Source organism: Microcaecilia unicolor, chromosome 5, assembly GCF_901765095.1.
Source record: "Microcaecilia unicolor chromosome 5, aMicUni1.1, whole genome shotgun sequence".
NCBI classification, from domain to species: Eukaryota; Metazoa; Chordata; class Amphibia; order Gymnophiona; family Siphonopidae; genus Microcaecilia; species Microcaecilia unicolor.
Window position 1 is genome coordinate 270133517 of NC_044035.1, and position 19063 is coordinate 270152579.

The 19063-nt window shown below is 44.8% G+C and overlaps 1 protein-coding gene across 4 annotated transcripts in view; it reads left to right on the forward strand.

Annotated features, from left to right (window-relative positions):
• Nucleotides 1-19063, forward strand: part of PHLDB2 (pleckstrin homology like domain family B member 2) — a 195494-nt gene that overhangs the window by 116219 nt on the left and 60212 nt on the right. For all 4 annotated transcript variants that reach the window (XM_030204197.1, XM_030204200.1, XM_030204199.1 and 1 more), the window contains exon 6: nt 6867-7004. In XM_030204197.1, the coding sequence (XP_030060057.1) occupies nt 6867-7004 (138 nt within the window). The remainder of the gene's footprint in view (nt 1-6866; nt 7005-19063) is intronic.

Here is a 19063-nt window from a genome sequence, read left to right on the forward strand (position 1 = left end):
ACATTCTGAGCAAAGAGAAAACACCAGCAAGATTTGTGAGCTCTCCTTGGCAGGGATGATCCCTTTGGAACACAGGGTTCTCAACCATAAGTACATAAGTATTGCCATACTGGGAAAGACCAGCATCCTGTTTCCAACAGTGGCCAATCCAGGTCACAGTATACCTGGCAAGATCCCAAAAAAGTACAAATCATTTTATACTGCTTATCCCAGAAATAGTGGATTTTCCCCAAGTCCATTCCATAACGGTCTATGGACTTTTCCTTTAGGAAGCCGTCCAAACCTTTTTTAAACTCCGCTAAGATAACCACCTTTACCACATTCTCTGGCAACGAATTCCAGAGTTTAATTACACATTGAGTGAAGAAATATTTTCTACGAATCGTTTTAAATTTACTACATTGTAGCTTCATCACATGCCCCTAGTCCTAGTATTTTTGGAAAGCTTAAACAGACGCTTCACATCTACTCGTTCAACTCCACTCATTATTTTATAGATCTCTATCATATCTCCCCTCAGCCACCTTTTCTCCGAGCTGAAGAGCCCTAGTCGCTTTAGCCTTTCCTCATAGGGAAGTCATCCCATCCCCTTTATCATTTTCGTCGCCCTTCTCTGCACCTTTTCTAATTCCACTATATCTTTTTTGAGATGTGGCGACCAGAATTGAACAAAATATTTTGAGCTGTACAAAGGCATTATAACGTCCTCATTTTTGTTTTCCATTCCTTTCCTAATAATACCTAACATTCTATTTGCTTTCTTAGCTACAGCAGCACACTGAGCAGAAGGTTTCAACGTATCATCAACGACGACATCTAGATCGCTTTCTTGGTCCATGACTCCTAACGTGGAACCTTGCATGACATAGCTATAATTCGGGTTCCTCTTTTCCACATGCATCACTTTGCACTTGCTCACATTAAACGTCATCTGCCATTTAGACGCCCAGTCTCCCAGTCTCATAAGGTCCTCATAATTTTTCACAATCCTCCATTGATTTAACGACTTTGAATAACTTTCAGGCTTATTTTTGAAAGAGAAGGGCGCCCATCTTTCGACACAAATCAGGAGATGGGCGTTCTTCTCTCAGGGTCGCCCATATCGGCATAAACGAAGGCCGATTTTGGACATCCCCAACTGCTTCCCATCACGGGGATGACCAAAGTTCCCGGGGGCGTGTCGGAGTTGTAGCGAAGGCGGGACTGGGGCGTGCCTAACAGATAGGAATCCTTGAGCGATAATGGAAAAAAGAAGGGCATCCCTGACGAGCACTTGGCCGACTTTACTTGGTCCATTTTTTCTTACGACCGAGCCTCAAAAAGGTGCCCGAACTGACCAGATGACCAACGGAGGGAATCGGGGATGACCTTCCATGACTCCCCCAGTTGTGACTAACCCCCTCCCACCCTGAAAAACATCTCAAAGGTTGACCTAAATGTTGAGATTTGGGCGTCCCCGACTGTATTATCGAATCAAAAGATGGACGTCCATCTTGTTTCGATAATACGGGTCTCCCCGCCCCTTTGCGGGGACGTCCTGCGAGGACGCCCTCAGGAAAACTTGGGCGCCCCGTTCGATTATGCCCCTCCACTTGTCATCAGCAAATTTAATTACTTCACTAGTTACTCCCATCTCTAGGTCATTTATAAATATGTTAAAAAGCAGCAGTCCGAGCACAGTACCCTGGGGAACCCCACTAACTACCTTTATCCATTGAGAATACTGACCATTTAACCCTACTCTCTGTTTTCTATCTTTTAACCAGTTTTCAATCCACAATAGAACACCACCTCCTATCCCATGACTCTCCAATTTCCTCTGGAGTCTTTCATGAGGTACTTTGTCAAACGCCTTCTGAAAATCCAGATACACAATATCAACCGGCTTACCTTTATCCACATGTTTGTTCACCCCTTCAAAAAAATGTACTAGATTGGTGAGGCAAGATTTCCCTTCACTAAATCCATGTTGACTTTGTCTCATTAATCCATGCTTTTGAATATGCTCTGTAATTTTGATCTTTATAATAGTCTCTACCATTTTGCCCGGCACTGACATCAGACTCACCTGTCTATAATTTCTTGGATCTCCTCTAGAACCTTTTTAAAAAATCGGCGTTACATTGGCCACCCTCCAATCTTCATGTACCACGCTCAATTTTAAGGATAAATTACATATTTCTAACAATAGCTCCGCAAGCTAATTTTTCAGTTCTGTCAGTATTCTGGGATGACTACCATCCGGTCCAGGAGATTTGCTACTCTTCAGTTTGTAGAACTGCCCCCATTATATCCTCCAGGTTTACAGAGAATTCATTAAGTTTCTCCGACTTATCAGCTTCGAATACCATTTCCGGCACCGGTATCCCACCCAAATCTTCCTCAGTGAAGACCGAAGCAAAGAATTAATTTAATCTCTCTGCTACGACTTTGTCTTCCCTGATCGCCCCTTTTACTCCTCGGTCATCTAGCGGTCCAACCGATTCTTTTGCCGGCTTCCTGTTTTTAATATACCTAAAAAAAATTTTACTATGTGCTTTTGCCTCCAACTCAATCTTTTTTTCGAAGTCCCTCTTAGCCTTATCAGCACTTTGCATTTGACTTGACAATTCTTATGCTGTTTCTTATTATTTTCAGTCAGTTCCTTCTTCCATTTTCTGAAGGCTTTTCTTTTAGCTCTAATAGCTTCCTTCACCTCACTTTTTAACCACGCCGGCTGTTGTTTGGTCTTTCGTCTTCCTTTTTTAATATGCGGAATATATTTGGCCTGGGCTTCCCCCCGTTTCTAGTTTAAAAGCTGCTCTATCTCCTTTTTTAAATGCCTACGCCAGCAGCCTGGTCCCACCCTGGTTAAGGTGGAGCCCATCCTTTCGGAATAGGCTCCCCCTTCCCCAGAATGTTGCCCAGTTCCTAACAAATCTAAAACCCTCTTCCCTGCACCATCGTCTCATCCACACATTGAGACTCTAGAGCTCTGCCTGTCTCTTGGGCCCTGCACGTGGAATGGTTAGCATTTCAGAAAATGCTACCCTAGAGGATCTGGATTTGAGCTTTCTACCTAAGAGTCTAAATTTGGCTTCCAGAACCTCTCTCCCACATTTTCCTATGTCATTGGTACCCACATGTACCAAGACAGCCGGCTCCTCCCCAGTACTATCTAAAATCCTATCTAGGTGACGCATGAGGTCCGCCACGTTTGCACCAGGCAGGCAAGTCACCAGGTGATCCTCATGTCCATCAGCCACCCAGCTATCTATATGCCTAATGATCGAATCACCAACTACAACAGCTGTCCTAACCTTTCTCGGGCAGCACTTGGAGACATATCCTCGGTGCGAGAGGATAGTACATCCCCTGGTGGGCAGGTCCTGGCTACAGGAGTACTTCCTACTTCACCAGGGCGATGCTGTCCTTTTAGGAGACCTCTCTCCTACAAGGTAGCACAGGGGCTACCAGACTGGAGGTGGGACTTCTCTACAACATCCCTGTAGGTCTCCTCTATGTACCTCTCTGTCTCCCTCAGCTCCACCAAGCCTGCTACTCTAGCCTCAAGAGAACAGACATGTTTTCTAAGAGCTAGGAGCTCTTTGCATTGGGCACTCACATATGACATCTCACCAACTTGGAGATAATCATACATGTGACACTCAATGCAAAAGACTGGATAGCACCCTTCTCGCTGCTGGACTGCTGACTCCATCTTAGTGTTTTTGAGTTGTTCAATAATTTAAAACTTGCTACAGTCCTCGGGATGTCCTCAGGGTGCACCAAGTCAATCTGGTTTTGAAGATATCCACAGTGAATATGCATGAAACATAGTTCAACACAGTGCCTCCAGTGTATGTACAGCTGTCTCATACATATTCATTGTGGATATTCTGAAAACCTGATTGGCTGGGTGTGTCCCAAGGACTGGGATGAGAACCCTTACTTTAGAGCAATTGATGCAGCTCTCTGATAGGATTATTGTTGGGGTTGGAGGCTAGCTAGAACCTGTGCAGCTAGAAGAAAGGTCCAACTTATCAAGCAGTAGTGTTTCATTGAAATGTTGTTTTTCTGCTTTGGAGGATAAATATAGAGCTCATGAGTAACTCATAAGGTAATTGGCAAAGTAGCTCTCTTCTGAGTGACCAGCCGGACTAAACCCTATGTTTAACGTGCAGATATTATTTCTCAGCCATATGTGAATACTCCTTTGTTTAAACAAATATTAAACTGATCCCAGTTTGGTGGTCCTTGTCATCAGCTCCTACAACAGAGATGACTTCCAAAGATTTCATCATTGGTTGGAATGATTGATCTCAAATTGTTAAGGAAAATTATCTATGAGGGCACGACATTATGAGTGCCTTAGTAAGCTGAACTCTTATTTGTGCAGGGATAAAGTAGGAAGTCATGAGTACCACAGGTGTTATGACTCATACACACTTGGAAGAGATAAACAAATTGCGCTTTATTTCACTCAGTGATAAACTCTGTCTTTTATTACTTGAAATAATCATGAACTCCACAGAAATAACAGATTGCATTTAGCCCACTCTTACCACATAATGCTTATACTTATCTAGTCCCACTAAAGATATCCTTCTCCCTCCCTCTCTGAATGGCCCAGAGTTAGATCTTCTCTGCTCAACCTCTTCACTGGGGTCTTTCCCTCCATGACACATCCTTTCAGTTCTTCTGCTGGAGGGGTTGGAAGGATGTGTCATGGAAGGAAAGACTCCAGTTAAGTCAAAACACGCCTTTTCCCCAGGTACAAAATTTAGATTGTGAGCCCACTAGTGACAGAGAAAGTACATGCTTATAATATCTGTTATCTGTTATTATTAAAACAAAAATTAGGCGTTTACAGCAACAATGGAGAAAATCAGGTACAAATGATTATGGAATAATTAGAAAATGGCAATTAAAATATATAAAAATCAATTGTTAGAATCCCAAAAAGCTTATTATTCACATTTGGGAAGTACCGTACTTACTCTCTGGATCCAAAAAAATTGTTTTGTATAGTCCATATTCTTACCAATGTTAGCAAACTCAACTCTGTTAATACTATTTCACTTCAAATACCAACAGCAGATATACTTTGTGATTGCTCTTAAAATAAGATTTTAAAAATCAGAAATTACATAAATTCTTTATAGAATAGCTACACTATCTGTCTGATTTAAGGCAGGTTTAAGACTGATTTAAGGCAGGTTCCAGTTAATAGAGTGTGGTCACATTTTCAGTCAGATCAGTTAGATGTGTCAACTTCATTGAAGTCATTCTCTTCCACTCTCTGTACATATATATATATATATATATATATATATATATATATATATATATATATATGCAGATGATTACCTTGCTTATCCATGTGAAAGATAAAACTATGGCATTCATATATCTGAAAGGTATTAATCTACAAACAAACCTTTTCCAGAGATGGGAAAGTGGTAGAACTAGAGGACATGAATTGATGTTGCAGGGAGGCCAACTGAGGAATAATGTCATGTCAGGAAGTACTTTTTCATGGAGAAGGGTGGTAGATACCCAATGCCCTCCCACGTGAGGTAGTGAAGATGAAAATGGTAATGGAATTCAAAAATGTGTGGGATAAACACAAAAGAATCCTGTTTAGAAGGTATGGAACCAGACAAGCTTAGCTTAGTGGTGATTAGATGGCAACACCAGTAATTGGGAAGTAAAGCCAGGGCTGTGCCCTGATTGTGGCTGGACAGATTCAGCTTCAGTAACTGGAGAACAACGCCAGTGCCAGGCAGACTTCTACTCTCTGTGCTCTGGTCATGACTGGAAAGATTTGGAGTGGGGCTTCTATGACAACTTCAGAAGTTGGAGTACAAGGCCAGCGCTGGGCAGACTTCTAGGTTTGTGCCCTGCAAATGACAAGGACATTCATAAATTATACAATAAACAAAAATATAAAAGCAGCAAAAACAAGATGTATCAAAAATACATCACTTAAACAGGATGTTAGTTGTTTACTTGCAGAGGATGGCTGGAACATTTCTATCAGTTAATATTTCTTCTGTGACCTAGTTTAAAGGCTTCAACTCAGAGACCCTTATCCTAACTTACACCTATTGTCTACCAAGGTTCTTTCATAACAGTGTCACTGAGTAACACAGTGGTTTCCAAACCTGTCCTGGGGGAAGGATCTTCAGCCAGTCGGGTTTTCAGGATATCTATAATGAATATTCATGAGAGATCTGCATACACCTCCTCCATTTCATGCAAATTTTTTCTCATGAATATTCATTGTGGATATCCTGAAAACCTGACTTGCTGACAGGTTTGGAAACCTCTGATGTACCATTTCAGCACAAGAATTAAAATTCTGGAAATTTAACACCACCCCGTCTTTCTGCTCCCTTCTGCCCGCGCCCCCCTATAATAAAACCTGAGAAATCAAGAAAGATTCCTAAGGGGGTAAATTTTTAGTCAGTCTGCTTTACAGCATATTTCGGAGCAAAAATATGTGTACCTGTGGACCTTCACATTGGCTTTTCTATGGGTACTTTTTTAATAGAAAACTAGTGTATATTTGGAAATTCGGTCTTTGCACCTTCTTTTTGTCCACAAATGAAAAGGTGCTCCATGAAACACCTTCTGTAAATGCAGCTACACATATGGAATACTGTGTACACTTTTTAAAACATTAGGGAAAGGATGTGGATGTAACTGCGATATTCTCCGTTTTTTGTTTTGTTTTGTTTTTACTTGTTGCAAATGACGTGATTTTGAGACAGATGAGGCAGAATCATTGTTGAAAAAAAGCCACAGACTGGCTCAGATTTTTCTGAAGGCTTTAATAAGGACCTTGAAAAATATTTTTACATTTTGTGTTTCTTGGTTCCTAGGTGGACATGGAATGTGCTTTGTTAGAAGGGGAACAGGAATCTGAAGCTGTGCAGCTGCAGAAGGAGAAGGACATTCTTGATCAGCTCAACAAGAAGATTGCTGAACTGGAGAGAAGTGCTGTGTGTGAAAAAACCAAGGTAGGAGGACAAAGCATTAAAGCCTTCAGCAAGTCTGCTCAGCTTGATTTGTTCTCATCCACAATAAAGGCCCTGTTTACAGAGGGTCTGATTCCTACAAAAGCATGAATTGAGGGGAAGTTATCAATGTGAGTTACTGTTTAAGATGTGTTTTCCTACTGTTAACCCTAGTTATTATTAACTAGGTTTCATTGCATAAAATAGCACAAGTTAGTGGTAAAATAACCCGTCTTAACTGTAGTCCACATTGATAACTTCCCCCCTCAGTGTGAAGAGTTACTTTCAGTCTCTGATAATTGGAGCTGATATTATTATGTCATAATCGGGGTCATTTTCGAGAGAGAAGGACGCCCATCTTTCGACACAAATTGGAAGATGGGCGCCTTCGGAAAGATGGGCGTCCTTCTCACAGGGTCGTCCAAATCGGTATAATCGAAAGCCGATTTTGGACGTCCCCAACTGCTTTCCGTTGCAGGGATGGCCAAAGTTCAAGGGGGCGTATTGGAGGCATAGCGAAGGCGGGACTTGGGCATGGACGTCCTTGACCCATAATGGAAAAAAAAGGGCGTCCCTGACGAGCACTTGGACGACTTTACCTGGTCCTGTTTTTCTTACGACCAAGGCACAAAAAGGTGGCCCAGATGACCACCGGAGAGAATCGGGGATGACCTCCCCTTACTCCCCCAGTGGTCACTAACTCCCTCCCACCCTCAAAAAAACATCTTTAAAAATATTTTTTGCCAGCCTCAGATGTCATACTCAGCTCCATCTCAGCAGTATGCAGGTCCCTGGAGCAGTTTTAGAGGGTGCAGTGCACTTCAGCAGGCGGACCCAGGCCCATCCCCCTCCCTACCTGTTATGTTTGTGGAGGAAACAGCGAGCCCTCCAAAACTCACCACAAACCCACTGTACCCACATCTGGATCCCCCCCTTCACCCGTAAGGGCTATGGTAGTGGTGTACAGTGGGTAGTGGATTTTAGGGGAGATTTGGGGGGCTCAGCAGACAAGGTAAGGGAGCTATGTTCCTGGGAGCATTTTATGAAGTCCACTGCAGTGCCCCCTAGGGTGCCCGGTTGGTGTCCTGGCATGTCATGGGGACCAGTGCACTACAAATGCTGGCTCCTCCCACAACCAAAGGACTTGCATTTGGTAATTTCTGAGATGGGCGTCCTTGGTTTCCATTATCGCCAAAAATCAGAAACGACCAAGTCTAGGGACGACCATCTCCAAGGACGAACTAAATTTCAAGATTTGGGCGTCCCCGACCGTATTATCGAAACGAAAGATGGACGTCCATCTTGTTTCGATAATACGGGTTTCCCCGCCCCTCCATCGGGACGTTTTGCGAGGACGTCCTCAACAAAACTTGGGTGTCCCTTTCGATTATGCCCCTCCATGCCTCATTCAACCAATGCCTAAGTGTCAACCTCATCAGTGATGTCACAGTGACTTGTTTGTCCTACACTTGGCTCACTTTTATTACATAGATTTCAATTTCTAGACACATTTCTTTTTTCTTTAGGGAAAGGGAAAGCGAATGGGACTTAATATACACCTTTCTGTGCTTTTTGCAGCTACATTCACAGCGGTTTACATAGTATATACAGGTACTTATTTGTACCTGGGGCAATGGAAGGATAAGGGCCCCTTTTACTAAGCCCAACACGGGCTTACTGCTCGCTAAACAGGAAGTACCACTGTCATATCCAGCACTTCAACCGCCGGCTTAGCACTGGGAGCCCTTATCGCCACCTCAATGGATGGCGGTAAGGGCTCCCCCCCCCCCCCCCCCCCCGGAAATGGACACATGGCAAATGCTTTATTTGCTGCACGGGCTGTTTCCTGCAGGAAAGAGAGACATCCTTTTTACCCGCTGCGGTAAAAGGGGACCTCGGCATGCATGAAAAAAGTGCCCCCTTTTGCCACAGCTTGCCAGGCATATCAAATGCAAAAAAGAAGGAAGCTGAAGTAAAAGGGGCACTGCGCTAGCTGCCACACATCAATGCCCATTTTACCACAGAGGGTAAAAAGGCCAAAAAAAGAAAAGGCCATGCGGTAAGTTTGCACGTGCCGCATGGCCATATCGGCGGGGAGCACTTAAGGGCTCCTGTGCTAACCCAGCAGTAAAAATATGGAAATAAATTTCCATAGCGTCGGAAATGGGGCATGCTGGGGCTGGAATTACTGCTGGGCTGCTGCAGCGGCCCAGCAGTAGTTTCGGATTGGCGTGCGGCAAACCTGTTCCCACATAGAAACCCTTTAGGAAAAGGGCCCCTAAAAAAATATTACCAAACTTTCTTAAAAAAAAAAAAAAAAACCCACATCATGGGGAGAAAGTGAAGATATATAATTAATTAGGGCTGCATTTCGATTAAAGTTTTAATCATGATTAATTGTATGATTAAATTTATATTATTTATTTAGTTTTGTTCCCACTGCAACTGCTCCTGACTCTGGGCAAGTCGCATAACCCTCCATTGCCCTGAGTCACAAGGGCTCACCTGATCAAAAGCAAATGTGGACGCTAGAAGCTATTAGCGCCGGACTAGTGCCCGCATTTGCTTGTGTCCCAGGATCAGAGCCAGCTAAACAGGGACATTAGTGTTCCTCCCCAATGCTCAGCGGGCAGTGCGCCAAAGAGCTGGATTTAGGGTTTACAGAACATTGGGGAGGAATGGGGAGCCCTGTCCAGCATGCATCTGTATGCTAGCAGGCCCCCCCATCCCTCCCAACAGACAACCCGACAACAGGCCTCTCCTTGTAGGAGCTCTGACCCCCCCCCCCCCCCTCCAAGCCAGCAACACAGGGACTGGCAGTGCACCCGATCTCCCTGACACAAGGGCACGGGGGGCTGGAGATCCTCTGGTGGATCTCCAGCCTCCCCTAACCCTCACTTTACACCCAAACAAAGCCCTGGTGACCCAGTGGCACACAAACCCAACCCCCACCCCACCTGGTGGTTTAGTAGCCCCCTCTTCCCCCCCCCCCCCCCATATCTCTGCAATGGAGAAGGGAGTAGCACACTCCCTCCTCTTCTAGTGCCACCTTGAAAATGGCGGCACCCTGCCCAGTGCATCCCACCGGATCTCCAGCCCTCCGTGCCCTTATCCTCCTGCACTTTACCCCTTTGATCAGAGCTAATAGCATGCCTAAATGTGCATGCTATTAACTCTGATCATAGGGGCGTTATAGCCCCTTGCTGTTCCAGCGCTATTTTTAGATCACTGTTTGGAGCACTGCAGAGCTTCTGATCATTGGCACCAAGGAGCTGTAGTGGGAACCAAAAGTAATAATATACCATTAATTGTGCGATTAATCGTGCAATTAATCACAATTGCAAATTTTCATCAAAATGCAGCCCTAAAAATATTAAAGAATAAAAAGTAATGAAAATATAAAAAATATAAAATATAAACTGAACAATTATAAATTAAAGAATCTAAAACACCATGCAGAATAGCTATAAACAGCCTTAGGGCCCTGTTCGCTAAGGCGCCGCGCGCTAGCGTTTTTAGCGTGCTAACACTAGAGACACCCATTCCTAAGGGTATCTCTAGTGTTAGTGCACACTTTTTAGCACGTGCTAAAAACAGTGCGGCTTAGTAAACAGGGCCCTTACAATTTTCACAGCCTACTTCAGAAATGCAGTCTTATAAAATAATAAAAAATAGAGGCGAAATGCCTTTGATTTATCAGCTGAAAAATAAATACTGCAGACTCAGCGACTCCCTATTTCAAAAGTAATCGTTTTGCTCACGTATCCCAAAAATATTTCTCTAAGGGGCTCTTTTACTAAAGTCCGCTAAAATCTGGGCTTCGCATGGTGTAACACAAGATTTTCCCATGCACCAAGCCCAGATTTCATGTGGCACATTTAGGGCATTTTTCTTTTTTCTTTCTTTTTGTTTTTTTTGCACTAATGTTCCCTCAAAAAAGCCAAACATTCAGTGGTAGTATCCAGAAAGTAGCTGCCACTGATTATCTAGATATTGTAGTGAGCACCCAGCACTATCCTGGTAATTGTGATATTCAGTCATTATCAAGATAGCTCATCTGGATACACCAAGCATAGCTTTTTTTGCTGTCCTAAGTTATCCAGATAGTCATCCGCGTAGCAGGGTTGAAAATTGTACATCCTGGATAACTGCTGTCTGCTCCAGGCTACTCCGGCACTGTCCGGATAGTACCACCGAATATCTGGCTTAGTGGGACTTATGTGGGTAGCAGCTGCTACTTAGATACGTCTTTTTAAATAATGACACTGAAACACTCAGGGAAGTTACATGGAAATACTTTTAAAACAAATAGGAGGAAATATTTTTTCACTCGACGGATAGTCATGCTGTGGAACTCTGCCGGAGGAGGTGGTAACAGCAGTTAGTGTATCTGGGTTTAAAAAAGGTTTGGACAAATTCCTGGAGGAAAAGTCCATAGACTGTTATTGAGACAGACATGGGAAGCAACTGCTTGTTCTGGGATTTGTAGTATGGAGTGTTGCCACGATTTGGGTTTCTGCCAGGTACTTGTGACCTGAGTTGGCCACTGTTTGGAAAACAGGATACTGGGCTAGATGGACCATTGGTCTGACCCAGTATGGCTATTCTTATGTTCTTATGTAAATGTTTACAAAACTGATCAGATTACCAATATTCTTCTTTTCTAGATTAGAAATCCATTTTACTTGTCTGTCTAAAGCAAATGATTTATGTGTGTTATTGGTAAAAATCAATAAATCCTGATTTACAGAAATAATGTGTGTGTAATCATACGTTTAGTATGAGAGCGATTCCTTTTTCCTTTCTCATACGCTGACAGATCCTTATATTTTTAGCTCAGGCTGTTCAGTTGATGACCTGGCTTAAGCTGTGGTACCAAAGGGAAGTAGCAGTGTCTTCCGGAGGTGCTTGTTATCCTCTGCACCTGTTTTGACATGAACACCCTACCCTGTATCCCTTTCCTCCTGCTCACCGCAGCTGTTCTTGGCTGCCATACAAAACCCTCCTGAATCTTCTGTATAAGAATAGTCATAAACAGAATGTAACAGGCAGTCCTTGATTTACCTACTAAAGGGCGGAACAGATTCATTGTTTCTACTTTAGAACCAACACAATGTATCGTTCTGAAAGATTTAACCAGAATTGTTCCGTATTCTGCAAGGGCTGGCAGAGATCTGCTGGAGATTTTTTTGGGAATTTGCCAGGGACTATTGTTAAAGGGGCCGATATTCAGACCGCAGGAGATAGCCCAGCCAATGCCGGGCCGGTTGTGGTGACCAGCATTGAATATCCAGTTTATTTTTGGCTGGTTTGAACCAGGGCCGCCGAGAGACTGGGCCGGACCCGGGGCAAGGCCCCCGCCGCTGCCCCCCCCCCCCCCCCCGAGGTTGTCGCTGCCGCCCCCCCCCCCTCCACCCGCTCCCTCCGTCCACTACCAGGCCAGGCCCCCTGAATTCAAATCATAGCGCCTCACCTTGACCTTGCTTCGTGTGAAAGCTCAGCAGCGGCAGTCTGCAGATCGCCTCCCTTCAGGCCTTCCCTCCCTGTGTCCCGCCCTCGTCTGATGTAACTTGTGCGAGGGCGGGACACAGGGAGGGAAGGCCCGAAGGGAGGCGATCTGCAGACTGCCGCTGCTGCGCTTTCACACGGAGCGAGGTGGTGAGGCGCTGTGATTTGAATGGAGGGGCCTCGGCCCCTTGGCAGAGGGTCGACGGAGCTGAGGGTGAGCGGGTGGGACGGCAGCGCCGGGCCCGGGGAATTTTGTCCCCCCTGCCCCCCCTGTCAGCGGTCCTGGTTTGAACTGAACTGGTCAAGCCAATATTCAGCGCTGGCCAGTTAAGTTCAAACCGGCCAAAGATATTCCAGGTATACATGTGGCCAAAAATGGCCACCAAGCCCATGCTAAACATCGGCAGATAGCCTTATATATTTCACGATATATCCAGCTAGCTGCTAACTGGCAATATTCAGCAGGAAATAGCCAACTATCTCCCGCCGAATATCGCCGGCTAAGTACCATTTAAACGACCAGATGCCGTTCCCGGACAGTTAAATGATTTTGAATATCGGGGGAGGATAGACTTTGAGGTCCTTTTATTATAGGGCGTTAGAATCTGGGCTTAGCACGTCTTAACTTGGAACTTTCCTGCGCAGTAAGCCCTACCAAGATTCAACGCGGCAATATTTTTTTGAACCTTTTTGTTTTGTATTTTTTATTTTGCAGGCCCCACATTAATTTTTCCATTAGCACTCAGGATGTGCAAAAGCTTAGCTTGGGAGCACTTACTGCCTGCTATTTAGGAGACGCTGTATGCTCCTGTGTTACTTCAGCGTTAGCCAGTTAGGGCATCTGCCAAGCCCATTCTCTGCCCATGACACTACCACTATAAAAAAGTTTGCGGAAGTCTGTGTTGCCCGCACTGAGCATGTTAGAGCTTAACACCCTTTAGTAAAAAGGGCCCCTTTAAGAGGTAAGTTTTCAAAGGATTTGGGGGTCCTTTTACCAAGCTTCAGGATAAAGGGTGTTTTTCCCGTGTGCCATGGCCCTTTTTACCGCAGCAGGTAAAAAAGAGAACTCTTAACCGCATGGCCATGCAGCAGGGAGTCGTTACTGCCACCCATTGAGGCGGCGATAAGGGCTCCCGCACTAACCCAACGGTAACCGGGCAGCGCGTGGTTGCTGCCAGATTACTGCTGGGTTATTGCCACGCAAGCCATTTCCGGAGGTTTTCTTTTTCTCCGGAAATGGTGTGCGCTCGGGGTGGGACTGCTGCCAGCGGCTGCTTTGGGCCGACGATAATCCCAGAAGAGCGAGCGGTAAGCCCATGTTGGGCTTACTGCTGATCTGTAAAAGGGACCCTTAGGTATTTAATTTTGGGACAAGTACCCAATTCAGCCTCTTTGAAAATTAACTACAGCTGATCACCTGCGTTTAGGGAGGATTTATCATGATTAAGCCAAGATAAAAAATAAATGCTTAGGGGTTAATATTATAACAGGTTATTTAGGCTAATAGGGTAAGAAGGTGCCTCTTTTTAGTCTGTTGCAGGGGTGTAGCCAGAGTTCGGCGGGAGGGGGGTCCAGAGCCTGAGGTGAGGGGGCATAGTTTAGCCCCCCCTGGCGCCGTCGACCCCCCTCCCCCACCGCCAACCCTTTCGACCCCCTCTTCCCGCCGCCACCGCCAACCCTCCCCCGCCGCTGTCGGGTACCTTTGCTGGCGGGGGTCCCCAACCCCCGCCAGCCGAATTCCTCTTCTCCGGTGCGGTCGCGTTGCTGTTCTGCAAGGGCAGGCTTCTGTTTCTGTGAGTCTGACGCCAGCAAGGGCACCCAATGGTGGCGGGGGGAGGGTTGGCAGCGGGAGGGGGGTCGAAGGGGTTGGCGGTGGGGGGGCCAGGGCCAAATCTATGGGGGCCATGCCCCCGTGGCCCCATGTAGCTATGTCCCATAAAGACACATAGAATGTGTCTATAAAAAACTAGGATAAACCAGCAGAAATCATGGCTAGATTCAAGCTGTGCTAATGGTAGGAGGATCACCATAAAGGACTCCAAAGCATAAGGTTTAGATTCAAGCTGTGCACATTTACTGCAGCTCATCTGTATGCCCATGTGTATTTTTATTTAATATAAAGAATGCACATGCTTTGCAAATCCACCTGCCAGACAGTACTGAGGTATAGTTGCGCCCTGTGTAACTCACCCACTGGTGAGTAACCCCCCTCCCCTGCCCACTTTGGAGATGATGGTCTGAGAAAACTTTTTACATTCCAGCATTTTTGCTGCCTGTGGGGCTGCGCAGCTTGCACAGCGCTTGATACATTGCTGCCTGCTGTCACAGCCTGGGCCGTGCCGCAAGCTCTAGTAGATGGACTGACCTCATGGGGTGTTGGGATGGAAGTCCGCAGTGTCCTCTAGCGTTCCCGGTGGTTTGGCAGGCTGATCGCATCACTCAGTACTCCATAGATGGTGCAGGCCACACCAGTTCAGCCCTGCTGGGGACAGGGTCTCCTGGATGTGTGCATGTACATTGGGAGCCAGCTTAAGTAGATCCATGGGAGGGAGGGGGTTACATGACACCTTTTGCTGAAGTCAGCCCTGGAGACCTTCTTAGTCAGGCCACATTCCCTCTCCTACTGCCTTCCCGTCAGGTCTTCCTGGCTCCAGCATGCTCTTCCTTGCCTTGTCTCCTGGCTACCTCACCTAGCCTTGTCTGCAGCTTGCCTTGTCTTGCCTCCATCCTACCTTGCCTAGCCTTGTATCCGTCTTGCCCTGCCGTGCCTAGTCTCCAGTCCTCCTTGCCTAGCCTCATTTCCAGTGTGCCTTGCCTTGCCTCCTACCTGTCTCACCTTGTCCCCAGCCTTACCTCTGTCTGTGCTTCACCCCAGGTCCAGGTTCTACCAAGCTTGCCCCAAGGGCTCTTTTCAGAACCACCCCAGGTCCCGGTTCTGTAAGGCCTGCCCCAAGGGCTCTTTTCAGAGCCCCCCTGGTCCCGGTTCTGCACTCAGTCTCATACCCTTGCCCGGTTACCCAATCCCCACTGTCCCTCCACCTAATCCCCAAATCCCCACTCTTCCATCCTACACAATCCCTGAGTCTTCATTCACAATCCCAGCCAATCTCCAATTACATTCCCAAAATTCAACCAATCTTAAACATCTTCTTTTGTTTTCCTACCCAGCCCTAGAGTCTATACCTAAATCTGAGTCTTTGCTGCCCCTTTCCTACGTATTCATTACCCCTATCTTTTCCTTCATACCTATTTCTCTCCTCCCTTAGAATCCTCTTCCTGAACAGGCCTTTGTGTTTCCACCAGCGTCAGCCTCCAACTCCCTTTTCCCAATACCCAGTTCTAGCATAAGAACATAAGAGCATAAGTATTGCCATACTGGGACAGACTGAAATCCATCAAGCCCAAATCCTGTTCCCAACAGTGGCCAATTCAGGTTACAAGTACTTGGCAAGATCCCAAAACAGTACATTTTGTGCTGTTTATCCTAGAAATAAGCAGTGGATTTTCCCCAAGTCTATTTTAATAATGGCTTATGGACTTTTCTTTTAGCAAGCTATCCAAACCTTTTTTAAACCCCGCTAAGCTAAGTGCTTTTACTACATTCTCTGGCAAAGAATTCCAGAGTTTAGTTACATTTTGGGAGAAGAAATATTTTCTCTGATTTGTTTTAAATTTACTTCTTTGTAGCTTTGTTGCATGCCCCCTAGTCCTAGTATTTTTGGAAAGAGAAAACAAGCGATTCACATCTACCCGTTCCACTCCACTCATTATTTTATAGTATCAACCACCAGCTCCTTTTTCCCATTCCTCAGTCCCAGCATTAGCTTCCAGCCCCCTCCTCCAAGTCCCTAGCACCAGCAATAGTCTCCAGCTCCCTTCTCCCAACCCCCTAGCTCCTTTCTTCCTATGTTCTACCCTCAGCCTCTTCTCCCAGCCCCTCAGCCCCAGCATCCGTCTCCAGTTTCCACCCCTCCACGTAATGCTCTTTTAATGTGCAATAGGCCTGCATTAGGCCTACCATGCCTTAGTAAAAGGGCCCCAAAGTTAGGACAGCAAAACATCTGACCTAACTTTATATGCCAAGTTAGCTGGGCACCAGTCTAAATATCTGTGGGTGACCGGTTAAAATCTGAGTCAGCAGACATACCCAGATATTCTATACTCCAGCATTGAATAGCCAGGGTTAGGTCAGCTCAGGGGTGGAATATTACACCATTAGAGTATTGTAGGTCTAAAGCAAGGTTCATAGATTTAATCTGCAGGGTCCACAGCCCAGCTTGATTTTGAGGATTTCCACAATGAATATGTATGAGATCTATTTGCATTCAGTGCTTCCACTGCATGCAAATAGATTTCATCGTGGATGTCCTGAAACCTGGCTGGGTTGTGAATCTCGAGGACTGGATTTGAGGACACCTGCCATAGAGGAAAGCAGGGATGGAGAAAATCATACAGATGTTTAAATACTTGAAAGGTATTAATATGCAAGCAAATCTTTTTCAGAGACGAAGAAGCAGTAGACTACAGGACATGAACTGAAGTTTCAGGGTAGTAGACTTTAGGAGTAACCTCAGAAAATACTTCTTTATGGGGAGGGTAGTAGAGGTAGAGGGGACAAAAACAGTGACAGAATTCAAAATGTGGGATAAACGTAGAGGATTGCTGTATAGAAAGAGGATGGAATCAAAGCAAAACTTAAATGGCCTTCACACTTCAAACAGGACATAGAGGACCTGCATGGAGCAGCAGGTATAACTCTGGCCTTTTTGAGCAGGCTGGATGGACCATACAGGTCTTTATCTGCTGTCATTTACTATGTTAGGTACATTTGCAATCCAAAAGTTAGGCTTTCTATTTTTCATTTGAAAAACCTGACTTTTCAACCAGATAACCTTTTCATTTTAAATGGAAATGTGTCTCTGTTGTTGAGTATATTAGACAGGGCTATACTTATTGCTAAGTTTATATTTCCAAAAGAATTTTATGAGTGTTATTTTGTGGTGTGTTCTATTCCAGCCTAATTTTTAATTTTTTAAAAAATTCTATCAGGACATTTTGTTTTTCGAGACCTCAGTTTTTATGTTTTATTGAATGTGATTTGGTCACTTGGGGGGTGGGAGTTACAATTGATATTTTAATATTTTGAGAACAGAATTGAGCTGTTTCAGAGTACATTTCATTATTTTTTTATTATGAATTCTTAATAAGATTTTATATTTTTTGTATTATTTTCTCATTTTATCTGTTTTATTTCTGTACCTGTTGTAACCCACTTTGAACCAAATTCTTTACAGGGAAAAAAATGGAACAAGTGTCAAATTAAAATTAAGGAGCCTAGTTTAAGAACTGTCCTTTTTATGAAAATTGGCATCTGCATGGATCCACAGGGGCTGAAAATGCTGGAAATGCCACTAAAATATAGAATGTGAAGGGCTAAAATGCTTGGAATCACAGGAGAAAGATGAAGACAGGGATGTGGTGTTAAAGCGCACAGGCAGAAAAGGACTTAAAGATGTCTTTCAGTTGCCCAGCTGAGCTCTAGCAGTTAGTTCAGATGTTAGGCTCTGCTAGAGTTAGTTGATTGAAAAGGACAGTGACTGACAAAAAGATAAAGAACGTGTGACAGTGAGAATTAATTCAGTGGATAAGGCATTAAAGTGGCTTGGTGTTCTGCTGAGATTTTTCCACTACTTGGGTTCCAGAGCCAGAAGTGGTGTTATGGTGAAAACAGCAGTCCTTGAGAATAAGTGTTAGACAGTTACAGTGGGAAGCTCTTTTCATTTCTGTATCTGAAAGATGAATAAAGAGCAGAAATGAATCAGCTGCAGGCAGCTCTCAGCCTCTGCAGTGGAGGCAATATGGGAGAAGATGGTGGGAGCTCTGGAAACTTTGCATGCTGAGAGACCCGTCAGGGAAAGGATTTTTAAAAAAATTAAGGGCCCTTTTTACTAAGGGGTGCTAGCGTTTTTAGCACGTGCTAAAAACAACTCATGACTTCACCTGCCTCGTCATCAGTCAGAATTGCTTTTAACAGTCTTCATTCATTTATGTAAACTTCTATTAAAATTGCTTATGCTATTTCGCTTTTTATGTTGACTTTTCAGATCCGCTGCCTACACAGACCATGTTTTGTGGGGTATTAAACCTTAGCTGCATCAGGGTGTGGACCTAAAAACAATTAAATTATAATGAAAAACTAACACTTTTACTTCTAATGTTATACACTGAGATGACCACTAGGCTACTCCTCCATTAGCAACATTCCATGTAGAAGCCTGCCCTTGCAGATCAGCAATGCGGCCGTGCAGGCTTCTGTTTCTGTGAGTCTGACAGGACATCAGACTCACAGAAACAGAAGCCTGCGCAGCCGTGTTGCTGATCTGCAAGGGCAGGCTTCTACATGGAATGTTGCTAATGGAATAACAACATTCCATCTAGAATCTCCAATAGTAGCAACATTCCATGTAGAATCTCAAATAGGGAAAGGGGAAATGGGACTTGATATACCGCCTTTCTACTACATTCAAAGCGGTTTACATATATTCAGGTACTTA